General features: G+C 49.3%; 1 protein-coding gene across 1 annotated transcript; it reads left to right on the top strand.

The window, feature by feature from the left end:
- Window positions 1–10873: 10873 nt before the first annotated feature.
- On the top strand, window positions 10874–11248 carry LOC135908957 (serine/arginine-rich splicing factor 7-like). Its single transcript, XM_065440816.1, has one exon. The coding sequence runs from the start codon at window positions 10874–10876 to the stop codon at window positions 11246–11248; it is 375 nt and encodes a 124-aa protein (XP_065296888.1).
- Window positions 11249–12676: the final 1428 nt, after the last annotated feature.

Raw genomic sequence — 12676 nt, 5'->3', positions numbered from 1 at the left:
CAAAGAAGAGTAATACACACAGCAGAGCGTTCTGCTGTGTGTATTTCTCTTCCTCGGTCCTGCACCAAAGAGGCCCAATGCTCTATTTGAAGTTGGATCGCGCCACAATTCGACGGCACACAAAGAAGAGTAAGACACACAGCAGAGTGTTCTGCTGTGTGTATTTCTCTTCTTTGTGTCCCGTCGAATTGTTGTGCAATTCAGCTTCAAGCTTTTATACCAATACAATGAGTCTTCAACCTCAACAATGATCTAGTTATTAAGCCAAAATGGCCCACATCTTTGAAATGTCCCAACAAGAGTTAGCTCTCCAACAAATCACCACAAGCATAAAATTTTGCTGCACAGGTGTATGCACGTGCCATATTCTGTACCACTAAACTCACAGGAATCAAAGGGGCAAGCATTAACCAGCCTTACTGCTGCCGTTACCATCCACATCATGACACCAATAGAAAGACAGTGCTGCGTTTAAGTAAAGGGAGTGCCGGAGGGAAAGGCGTGACAGCGAGGCTTACAATAAAAATAGCATTTACAAGACATGTTCAATGCCAAAATACGCTGCATATCGCTCATCCTACTTTGGCATTGCGGCAAGCTTTTACACGTTTGAGCTTGTCACAGTTTGTGTAATCATTGGTCTAAAGCTGTAAAAAAGGTCTATTCGCTCTGCAATCTTTGTTTGTATCATGACAGGTTAAAGACCAACTTTTCATTGGCATCTGCACCACATTTCTCCCGATATGTAATTTTGCCTTGGTGGTTCACATCTTCACGCACACTGAGTTCTACAGAGCATTGGATCTTTATTGTTCTACTGCTGCCGAATTAGAGCCCCATTATGAGAGGAAAATATATGATTTGTTCATACAGAATAACGCTGCCCCCCCCCCAAAAGAAATTACACTGAACCACTGGCACATGCACCAACAGTGAACACAGCAAACACTGTGAAGTATTTTCTTCATGCAAGCCAGCACACTAAGATTCTTAATGCATTTTCATTTTGCCATACATGCATAGGCACAACCGGCTTGGCGCGACATCCGCATCTCGCACTGCAATTGTGCAATGCCTTGCTGTTTCATAGTGTGGTCGATAGATGACGCATGACCAAAGTTCAGTATTATACTGTATTAACTTGTACTAAGAAATCTCATAAAAAATCCCAAGTTCTTTATGAGATTAGCATTCACAGGGTATTTCACACAATTTGTGATATCCATTTATCTAGTTATACTTCATTAACCTCTTTCCCCAAAAAGTGAGCCATTTGGAAGGCACACTGATAGACAAGTAGAACAATCGGTAAAACGTCAGCAACCAGCCAGTAAGTCAGTATCATAGGCTGCCGCATGTGTGATGTCTGTAACACAAAATTTAAGTCGGCTACACAGAAGTTACAAATTTGGCAATATGGTTCGTCTAGACATTGCTTCAATGCTATTCACAGTAACGCTGACATTGAAGGCACCTTAATTCCTACGAACGTTCCGTCGACACACCCGACTACGTTCGGAATGTTTCCGCGAAGTAAGAAGCGTTCTTTTATAAATGCCCGCTCAGCCGCAGTCTTCAGGAAAGCCAGCCACCGCTTCCGCACTGCCGCGTCAATAAGCGCATCAGACATCTATGACACAGAGGCTCACAGTAGTTTTATGACGTCCAATGTAGCGCTCGGCGCCGACGCTTCCCTGAAAACTCCCAGTCCCGTAGAAATGGAGGGCGCAGAGGACTTGCTCTTCGACGGCGAGCGAATGAAGCCCGCCACGCTGTCTCCGCAGACGAGAGTCTTCGCCTAGCTTGTCACACAGCCAGCGCACTGATGTCTTCGACAGGCCGAAATGACGCTGAAACTCCAAGGCGGTCATGTAGTACGTGAACGGGTCCAGACGGTCATACTGACGCTTGCTGCCGCTGGCTGCAATAACACAGGCTGCTGCTGCCGCCGCCATGTCCCCGAGTTGAACTCGGAAGGGGTTTCGCGATGTACGAGTTTAGCACGAATTCGCCTGTCAATCAAAGCCAGAGGTCACGCCCTGCGCGAGGCATGTCACTCTTGTGCGCGCACCCACTACAGTTGGGCCACGCCCAACTTCCGGCAACAGCGACGCGGTGTCGAGCTGAGAGGCATCAACAATCTTGACCGCCAACATAAAACGCGCACAACGCACTGTCATCGGTGATGTACTGAGCACCACTATCAAAAACAAAGCGTTGACTGTCGCTGGCTTATGCATACATCTCGGGCTGAGATGGCCACACAACACGGTTTCATGGCCTGCATTGTGGCGCGTAGCGCACAGTAAATAATTATCGGCACGTCACTGTAGCTGCTTACAAGACGTCGATGCGCCGAGGGTGACGACGATGCTGAGGAATGCGTATCGCAACAGTCGTTTGAGATGACTGCTCTGTCATCGGTGATGTATCGGAGCCGCAACGTCGTAAACACGATCAGCGTCCGAGAATCGCTCGCTCTTCTAGACCGAGTGCAATGGCATTTCTTCATCACAAACAGTGCGCCCTCAACAGTTCCAACACCTTCCTCAGTTCGAAGTCTCATTTCATAACCGCACACAAGAGCCCTCACCTGCCAAAATGCGATTGTTGCGGTGTCGTTACGATATCCTTCTGCGATCGCTGCTGGCTCCAGCAAAAGTAATCCGCAAGCACCTTAGTGCGCACAAAACACCCAAACACTGCGTACATGCGCTCAGAGGCACTTTCAGTGGGCAAGCGATGACAAGCGATGAATTGTGTCGATGGGAAGCACGCACTTCTTCGCAATGCATTGCCGAGGCTTCCCGCACAAAGATAAACTGGTACATTTTCACTAAACTGCGTCACTACGGACCGCCATTTTACAGCGACAGCCGCTGCTCTCGTATTTATGACTAGTGCGTCGGTTTTAGTTGGTAAAGCGGGGGCCTTAAGGCGCCTGCTATGAACAGCCGCATCACGACGCTGCGTTTCCATTCCCCTAATGGAGAAAGAGTGGTGATCACTGACATTATTGAGAATAGCACTGTAGCGCCCCTAGGCGACTTCTCACCGTATGAATTGCCTCGTGCGCGCGACCCGCTTCAATGTATCCGCTTCTAAGCTTTCGCCTCACTGTCGCCACTCGCGGCAAGAAGTGCAAAATTTAATAATTTGCTCGATCACCGTTTGTCATCAGAAATTTCTAGCATTCAAAACTAAAAACAAACACTTATAGAAATAAAAATGTTTGTTATTTTAATTGTTGCATTTTAACGTATTCGTTTGAGCGAAAGCGCAGGTGCAAGAATGCACCGCATGTACCCTGTTCGCATTCGATTTAGGATAGAAAGATAGTTCTCGAAAGAAGAAGCACGCCCTTGACGCGCCCGGGAAAGGCGTGGCAAGCGGCTTACGGCAAGTGTGCAGACAGACAGCGGGACAGTCATGGTATTGCTAAGTTGCGATAATCCGTTGATAACAGTACGCGGCGCTGGCGCGTTTCGTTGTGCAGCCGTCTGCGCTTGAAACGTAGAAGCAGCGTGCCGCGCAGGGTGCGCGCATGTTGTCATACGCGGCTTTTTGTCTACATATTTTTTTTGCCTGCAGCCTTTGCGCGTTTCACGCTATCTCCGTTCACTGACTGCCGTCGAGCAAACTCGGGTAAAACTCGGGTGAACGAGAAACTCGACGCATCCTGCATAGCACCCCAATTCTGCGATCATCCCTCGGCCATTGGCTAACTTATTTAAACCACCCACACTTCGCCTGTCTGTCACGCGACGTCAGGAAAACCGCGGTAACTCCCCATCTGATATGATGTGAACAGAATGATTATGCATGACTGCCAAGAACAAAAGGAAAAATGTTACTTCTGATTCGACGTCTTTTCGCCATTAGACTTCGGCTATTGGTCAAATGTTTTCGGGCCACACCCACTTCACCTGCCAATCACGCGAAGTTACAAAACCGCGAAAACACGCCGCGTCAAAGCGACGCGTACGCGTTAAAGATGCATTAATATGCCGAACAAAACTGAATTTTTCTCTGAATAGCCGCAGGCTGTCCCATTCCGAAAGGAATAAAAGATGGCTGCCCCCAATCGCGCAGGCACTGAGTACTCGCAGCTGCCGGAGAGCATGGATTTTTTGTGTACAATATTCCTTTTTTTTGCGTGGCTGTGTAACGTGTTCGAGCACTTTCTGCATGTTTACGACGTCGCTCAGTCAACTTTTCTTTGATGATGATCCTTTTTAGCGGCATTCTTAACCTTCCGTTCTATGGCGCCACCATTTTAGACGAGCCACCTCAAGCTAAGTAAAGGAAAGCGCACCAATCGCAAACGCCGCACCACCCTCTTCATCCGGTTATCGATTTTCAGTGCACTTGCTCGGCCCTATCGAATCCCTCTCCAATTTAGCCGTGGTGCTCGCCTCTTATCAGCCAATTAGATAAGACAAGTCGCTCAGTGTAGGCAATGTTATTCGTTTTTAAAGCAAACAAAAGTGACCTCCTATAAACGAGGAAAGCAGTTGTTTGGTCTCTTTAAACAACCCTGCGTGTTAGCGCCCGATGCTTGCGTCGGCGGTTACGCAAAGTTGACATCAGCAGATTGGAATAAAAACATATTGGAATACTTTTACGTTATATGTCTCGTGGTTTGCGCACGTTCGGAACGTCTTCATCCTACGCATTTATCCTGTGGATGCAGTTAGTTGCGAGTGATGCTGTTTTCTTTGTGGCCTACCATGCTTGTTGCGCGTCTATTGCACACCACTTATCTATGAACTAACTAGTCCAGCAGTAATATGTATGTATGTGTATGTGTGTGCGTACGGACGCAAGAGGAGGAAGACGGGCTGCTCTGAAGTTTTTGTATTTGAACCAGCATCCTTGAGCTTCCCTGTCACCTTAGCCTCCGCATAGCAGGTCGAGCGATTCGGTACGGTTCCAGTTTACTTGCGGCGGGAATAAATAAACCTGAGGGCCATACCGCAAGGGTGCTACCTCGGCAATGAAAGTTGATTGCTTTAGTTGACACGCCAGCTTATTGGAGCTCTTTAACTACTGGCAATATACTCTTTGTCGTAAGCCAGTGCTAGCATAGCTTACTGGTTTCTTTCCGCTTAGCCTCATTTCTCGGCGCAGTTGGCAAACAGGCTCAATCCTTGTGTTTTCCGTTCCTCCACAGTTTTGGTAAGAGGCGAAGGCCCCGCTTAGGCGATCGCATGCACTGTTCGCTTGCACATAAATGCCTGCTACGTCAGGTGAGAACAGAAGCCCATGCCACTTACGTTGCATTTTCGTCGCTTTCAAGCGGCTGGCATTCTCGTCGGCCACGGAACGCATCAGCATGTCGTTGTAGTCGCTCTTTGGCGCATACACAATGTGCGAAAATTCGGGTGGCATGAAAGTGAAGCTCACATTTACCGTACCGGAATCCTTGCTGAGCGGCGTAGCCTGTTTATGCTTAGACGCCACCCCGATCTAATAGAAAAATGCTAGTAGAATTACGAACATCAAGTTCCAGAAGCCGCTACGCCTGCTCTTCACGCAGAGCGTGCGCGATAAAAAAGTCTTCACGTTGCCTAACGTCGAACAATGTCGGTTCCGGGCGTGACTGAGGACTGGCCCTAAAAGTGCTGACGACGAAGATGCCGACCAGGATTCAGGCTGGGGTGTCCTGAAAGCAAGTGGTTAAAGGACTGTTGAAGTCACCACGATATGCGCGTTGTCGCGTTTTGAATGTATATTTACGGCGGCTCGGGATATTATACGACTCATCCAAATCATATCAAACACAATAAGCATAATCTGCCCTATTAGATATCGGAGTTTGTAGCATTCTACTTCTTTTATAACATAGTTTATGGAGCTCCGCTGCAGAAGGTTAACATTAGAGATGCTGACGGGGTGGTGTTCGTGACCGTTGGGTCATTGCACAACCGCAGGCGCCGAACAAGCCCGATTGTTCAAATGAACGAAGGTTAAAATTGCGGACGCAGGTACACACACTGCACCATGAGCGCACACTGCCAACTTTTTGTTCTTCGTAATGAAAGCACAGGCTATTTCAAGCAAGACCACGAGGAAACATTCGAACGCGTTCTTTTTTGTCACAGTCATCGATACAGTGCAGGACATGCTGTCACTGGCGACTGTGCTCGCGCGTCCTGACGACTGTCTCTTTTCGGAGCAGACAGTTCAGGAATGCAGGCCTATACAGTCGTCGCACCGCAAAACAGTGAAGGCACTCTTGAAATCGTTTGGTTCGAGTGGCCTATTGGAGAGGCTAATTCACATGGATGTTAACGACCTTCCCTACATTTTTATCCGTTAGTTTGCTTTTTCTCTCTGCCTTTTCTTTCCGTCTTTCATTTTCCCTTGCCCTTCCCCCAGTGCAGGGTAGCAACCAAGAATCTCACCCGATTAACATTCTTGCCTTTGCCATGCCGTTTATCACTCTCTCAAGCATGAACCCAGGCACGTGAGCATATCCGCACTCGTACCTTGTGAAGATAACATGAAATATTTCTGCAAACTAACTGTGGGACCCTGCTTGCACCGAATAAACATCAGGGGAAAAAATGTGAAGGAATCTGTTTGTAACACTGCATGCATTGAACATCAGGGAAAAAAACGTAATCCCCTTCCACTCGGTGAAGGACGAATAGCGAAGCTGTTGTGTTCTATCAAAACGATGAAATTATATATATTCTAACGACATGGGATCGACGAGTATGTGGAGCAGCACCGCCAAGAAAAGCACTTGATCAGTCGTCCTAGGGAAAACAACAACCTATTCGTTTCCCCGCTTCACCTAAAAACCCGCACTACTTCAGCGTCGTGCCCACTGGCGCATAGCCGATGCATTATGGTTGTGCCAAATGTAGTTGTGTCATTTGCTCCCCCTTTAGAAAAGATCATCGTCCAGATGATAGAAGCTTGGAAAGCAGCGGTAAAGAACTGCGCAGTCTTGTCAGTCCTCATAGTACGGCTTCATACGAAGCACGTGAACGACCTCGGGTAAATGCCGTCGGCGCTTTGCACAATGAGAGCTGTCTGGAACGACTTCGTAGTTAACGTCACTGATGAATCTGAGAACTATGTAGGGCCCGAAGTACTTGCGCAGGAGCTTTTCAGAGAGCCCACGCTGTCGAATAGGTGCCCAGACCCACACTTTGTCGCCGATGTTGTATGTTACGGCTCTGTGCCGAAGACTGTAGCGTCTGGCCTCACAGCCCAGTTGTTCATCAATTCGCAGACACACGAGCTGCCTAGCTGCCTCTGCTCGGTGTGTTATCCCTTTAGCATCCATCTGATTGTCGTCAAATTCATGAGGGAGCATTGCGTCTAATGTTGTTGTAACCTCACGGCCGTATACAAGACTGAAGGGTATCTTGTGAGTGGTCTCTTGACGAGCCGTATTGTACGTGAAGGTGGCATAAGGTAAAACCTCTTTCCTAGTTCTTATGCTCTACATCTACGTACATGCTTATCATATCAGCCAGTCTCCTATTGAGTCGTTCTGCCAGTCCGTTTGTTTAAGGGTCATACGCCGTTGTCTTCCGGTGGGCAGTACAACTTAAACGTAGAACGATATCTAAAAACTGGGCCATGCATGCAGCACCTCTGTCCGTGACGACTACTGCGGGAGCGTCATGCCTTAAAACGATGGGTTCCAGAACAAATTTGTGCCGCTTCATCTGGTGTTGCCCGTAACAGAGCACTTGTCTCGGCATATCTTGTGATATAATCCGTGGCGACGATTATCCACCTATTACCAGTAGTAGACGTTGGGAAGGGGCCCAGAAAGTCCATGTGTACTTGTGCAAATGATGTGGCCGGTACGTCAACAGGGTGCAGCAAGCCGGCTGGTTTGACTGATGGCGATTTGCGACGTTCGCAATCCAGACATGTCTGAACGTAATGTTTAACGACCACAGTAAGTCTCGGCCAGCAGTAATTCTGCCGAATCCGTGCCAACGTGCGAGTGTAGCCCAAGTGCCAAGCAGCCGGCTCGTTGTGGCAGGCGTGTAAGATTTCACGTCGAATCGATGATGGAGCAACAAGTAAGTAGTTGCCTAGACAAACTCAACAGCTTCAAGAAGCCCTTGATGTGCTGAACAACTACGCTCGGAAAGCAGGATTGGACATTTCCGCCCAAAAATCAAGCTATGTTGTGGTGGCCAACAAGAAAGGACGCACAAGAATCACGCAGCACCCCTTTACATTTAGACTCGGCGCAGTGACAATCCCTGAGGCTTCTGAGGTCCGCATACTGGGTCTCGATATTCACCAATCCGGCAGTGGTGCACACTGGCTCCGTAAAACCAGACAGAGTTCGACAAAAACACTTTACCTTATTCGTCGCATTGCAGCAAAAGCAGCTGGAGCTCGTACTGACGTAGCTCGACGGTTGGTGCGTGCAGTCTTGCAGCCACGAATTTTATATCAAGCACAATTTCAACGGCTGACGTTGGCACAGCTAGCACAGTTGGAGACGATTAATCGCGATGCTATGCGCACAATCACAGCACTGCCCCGCATCACTCCGATACCAGCCCTACAGGAACATGCCCAGCTCAACACAATTGCAGAGCTAATTTTGCAACGTGAAAAAGCACGTGAAATAAAAAAGCACCTTATTCCGGCTGTCGCTGCGCTGCATGCGCATTTTCACCGCGGCTCTCGGATTGACAATCAGCCCTGTCCAATGCCTCCCTGGGAATTCACCAGCATCACAACTAATAAGCCAACGAAGTTACGACGCAGCGATACAACAGGTACTATTGACGAACACAACATCGTCGATGCATCATGCGTTAACACCTGCAAAGTCTATACGGATGCTGCCATTCTCCCAGACGGCGGAAGGACATCATTCCTGAGTACAACGCATAATTTCATCAGCGGCCACCAGCGCTATTTATCTACGGAAGCCAGCGCTCTAGTAATGGAACTTCAAGCCATCCACGACGCTAGGCAAGATGCGACATCTAAGCTGCCTACCATCAAGCAACTAGACATCTTCACGGATTCTTTAGCGGCTATTCAGGAACTCAAGAAGGTCGATAAGGCGATGGAAATCTGCGAGAGAATACACACTATGAATAGTAAGACAGCTACTTGCGTCAAGGTACACTGGATTCAAGGCCATTCAGCGAACTCTCACAACATTTCTGCTGACCAGCAGGCACACTGCCCTCCTAATCCTGATCCTCCACCTATTCCCCTCCCACCCCAACCCCGTAACTCGCTGCGAGCCCGTAAAAATGTTCTCCGGCAGGACACACGCGCTCTTATCCCACCGTGTGTCTGCTCCCTCCCCCTTCACCTTACTAGGGCGAAGGAAGTTGTGCTTAGGAGGCTTCGGGCCGGGGTGGCCCTTACACCGGCTGTTGTCTCAAGGTGGAACTGGTCGCATTCACCACTGGGTGCTACGTGTCCATACTGCTCCGTTCCTGCGGTGGAATCAGATGCATACCACCTAATATGGACATGTACGGGTTTACAATCGGAACGCTCGCGTCACCTACTGCAAGCCGGCCTCCGCTACAGTGTGACAACCAGCTATGACCGCTGGATACATGATAACAAATTTCACAAAACACTGCTTCAATTCATACACAACACAGGCCTCACAGCACACATATAATACACATATACGCTCCAACAATTATGCCTTAAGGGCAAGCCTTCATCGCAATAAAAAAAAAGTAGTTGCTGCCACTAGGCGAGAAATTCTTCTTGTAGAGGACGTTGCGACGCAAGCAGTACGATGCCAGCCCTCATACAAAGAGGGGGACGCGAGCGTCGCTCCTGTCCGAGCATACGTGCCTTCGTATCGCTCCACAGGAAAGACCCCAGTGCCAAGTTATTCGACAAAGACTAGTCCTCAGACACGGCTTGGCTCCACTAGAACGTCATCCGAACATTCTGGCCAGCTTATGCTGTTATCGGACCAACGTACTGCTTGTTTCTGTGCTTTTGTAACGGACCTGACAGGGCGCTCGGCTAGCCCTAACGGATGGGAGAGTAGGCCTACCGTGAAGTACGCCAAAGGACCACACTCCTGCAGCAGCAATGGCCCCGACATTCGTCACCGACGCTGATGGATGGACCACCCGAGTATCAAAACATTCCCAAGGTACGCAGCACGTTGCAACGCTCATTTTGCGTCCGCCAACTGGCCTTTTCCTACCTCAGTGGAGCCCACGAACGCTTCACGACGCGCTAAGCATCTCAGCGGACCTGACTGCTGCAAAGGCTCGCGCCGCGACAGTAGACATCAAAAAAGAAAACAACTTGGCTATAATAACCAGTGATTACTCCTCGGCGACAGAAAAGCTCCAGCGCATTAACGAAACTACTCTTATAATGGCAACACTTACCCTGTCCACATCTATATCGCTTCGCCCCACAACTCGTGTAGAGGTGTGATTCACAACGTTGAACTGAACACCCCAACCGAAGGATTGATGTGTGAACTCCGAGCCCCAAATTATGAAATTATTGCAGCCCGTATGATGGGTAAAACAGCCACTGCAATCATAACTTTCAAGGGCTCGCTTGTACCTCGCCAGGTCATCTTCGGTGGAGGTGTATACCGCTGCGTCCCTCACCGACCCAAGGCGCAATTTTGCTCAACATGCTCTGCTATAGGACAACGATCAGACGCTTGTCGCGACAATGGAAAATAAAGGTGCAGAACATGTGGAAAGTATGTCGGAGGTCCTGTAGGGGATCATGACTGCAAACCAGGCTGCCCTAATTGCGGCAAGGACCACAAGGCCGATGACCCAACTTGTGAAGTGCGACGAGCCGCTGATAAAGCGGTGAGAGAAGCGGCCTACCTGAACCGTTGGAAGAACAAGAGGGCAGCAAGCAAATGAAAACAGTCACCATCGCAAGCCGAAGCCCAAGCCCAAAACGCAACTCTGACAACACAACGAGAGACAGAAGTAGCTCCAGAAGCCATCAACAGTCCAGGAGCCGCAGCCGTTCCAGAGGCAGGGGCCGATCCAGGGGCTGCAGCCGATCTAGGCGACGCGGCCATTCCAGCGGCCGGGACCACTTCGGGGGCAAAAGCCAGTCCGGCAGCAGCGGCCAGTCCAGGAACGGCGGCCAGTCCGGGGACAGCAACCGGCCCGGAGGTGGCAGCCAGTCTCCGGATCCCAACCATTGCCGAGGTCAACAAGACGAGCAACCCGCCAACCAGCGAAACGTGAGTCAGTCACCCACACCTCCGCTTTCCCCCCAGTAACCTATGCATCTCAAGTTCAAACACGAGCTCAAAAAGTAGCCAAGGAATATAAGAATGCTACCGAAGACACGGACATGCAAGCAGAGGCACACACACATGAAGCTACACCATTGGGTGATATAGTGCAATTCTTAGTACAAGAAGGAGAACCAGCGTCATTGCAACGCGCAGTGAAAAAGGCAAAATACCACACAACAGCCCTACAACACCTTGAAGCAGATTTCAAACAACTAAGGGACGAAATGAAAGAAACACAAACCAGTCTAGAGGCCAAGACAGCTCAACAGGTTGCTGCTCAAGTTCAGGAGTCGCTAAAAACATACACTCAACAAACAATAAGCTAAATGCGCCCCCGTTCAAGGAGCTCCTCAGCAGCCAGGCAGAGGCGATGGTCTCTACACAAGTTCAGGCTGCGATGGCCGCATTACCGCGCCAGGAAGAGTGCGAACGACCCAAAGCACGTCCATCTACCAGTGTAACACGACCCACTCCTTACCCTATAGCGGGAGCTCCGCAAAATCATCAGTAGAACAATGGCGACTAATCTGGTGGTGTGGCAGTGGAGCTGTAGAGGGATTGTTCGAAAACGGGGCCTTCTCACGAAGCACATTGTCGCTCTATATCGTCGACCCGACAATGTCCTACTCCAGCAAACTAACCAAACACCTCATCTTGCAGGCTATACGGCGTATAGCCATAATTAGGCACTGGCCATTCTTATTCGTAAAGATATAGCGGCAAATGTTGTCCACAACACGGAACAGAGTCTCACTGTACGCGTCTTTCCAAATAAAATTGTCAAGAGCAACGCACAGCCCCACTTATTCAACACGAATGTTTATAGCCCGCCAAAACAGATAGTAGACTTCTTCAAGGAGGTTGCCAATCTGCGGCCAACGAAGTATTTTGATCATCTAATAGCAGGTGACGTCAACGCGCCACACACTTCGTGGGGATACACAAAAACTCATCCAAAGGATCCGCCCTACTGTACCATATGCAACAGGCCCAGTTAACTCTCCTTAACGAGGCTGACTCCCCGACGCGGCACGGAAACTCCGTAGAAAGGGATACCACGCCCGAGCTCGCCTTCATTAAAGGACGACTGTCTGCGCAATGGGTTAACACGCGCGATACTCTAAAGAGTGACCACAGTGTCATACAGATATTTCTGCAAATTAAAGGATTCCCAAAACGCCCACGCAAGCATCGCCTCATGGATTGGAATGAGTTCCGCGAGACGCATGCAGGAGACTTCCAAAACATGCACTTGAAAGATTGGGTAGAGATGTTCAGACAATGAGTCCAGAGACACACCTAGGAAATAATAGAGAAGTGGGAGCAACCAAGCACGGACAAGCATCTTCTTCATCTCTGGGAGGCACGACATGCCCCCCTTAAGAGATGGAAAAGAAGTAAGCTCAATCC

This window comes from Dermacentor albipictus, chromosome 9 (assembly GCF_038994185.2).
Source record: "Dermacentor albipictus isolate Rhodes 1998 colony chromosome 9, USDA_Dalb.pri_finalv2, whole genome shotgun sequence".
In the NCBI taxonomy this organism is placed as follows: domain Eukaryota; kingdom Metazoa; phylum Arthropoda; class Arachnida; order Ixodida; family Ixodidae; genus Dermacentor; species Dermacentor albipictus.
The sequence above is the reverse complement of the archived record's forward strand: the minus strand, read 5'-3'. Positions and strand labels throughout refer to the sequence as shown.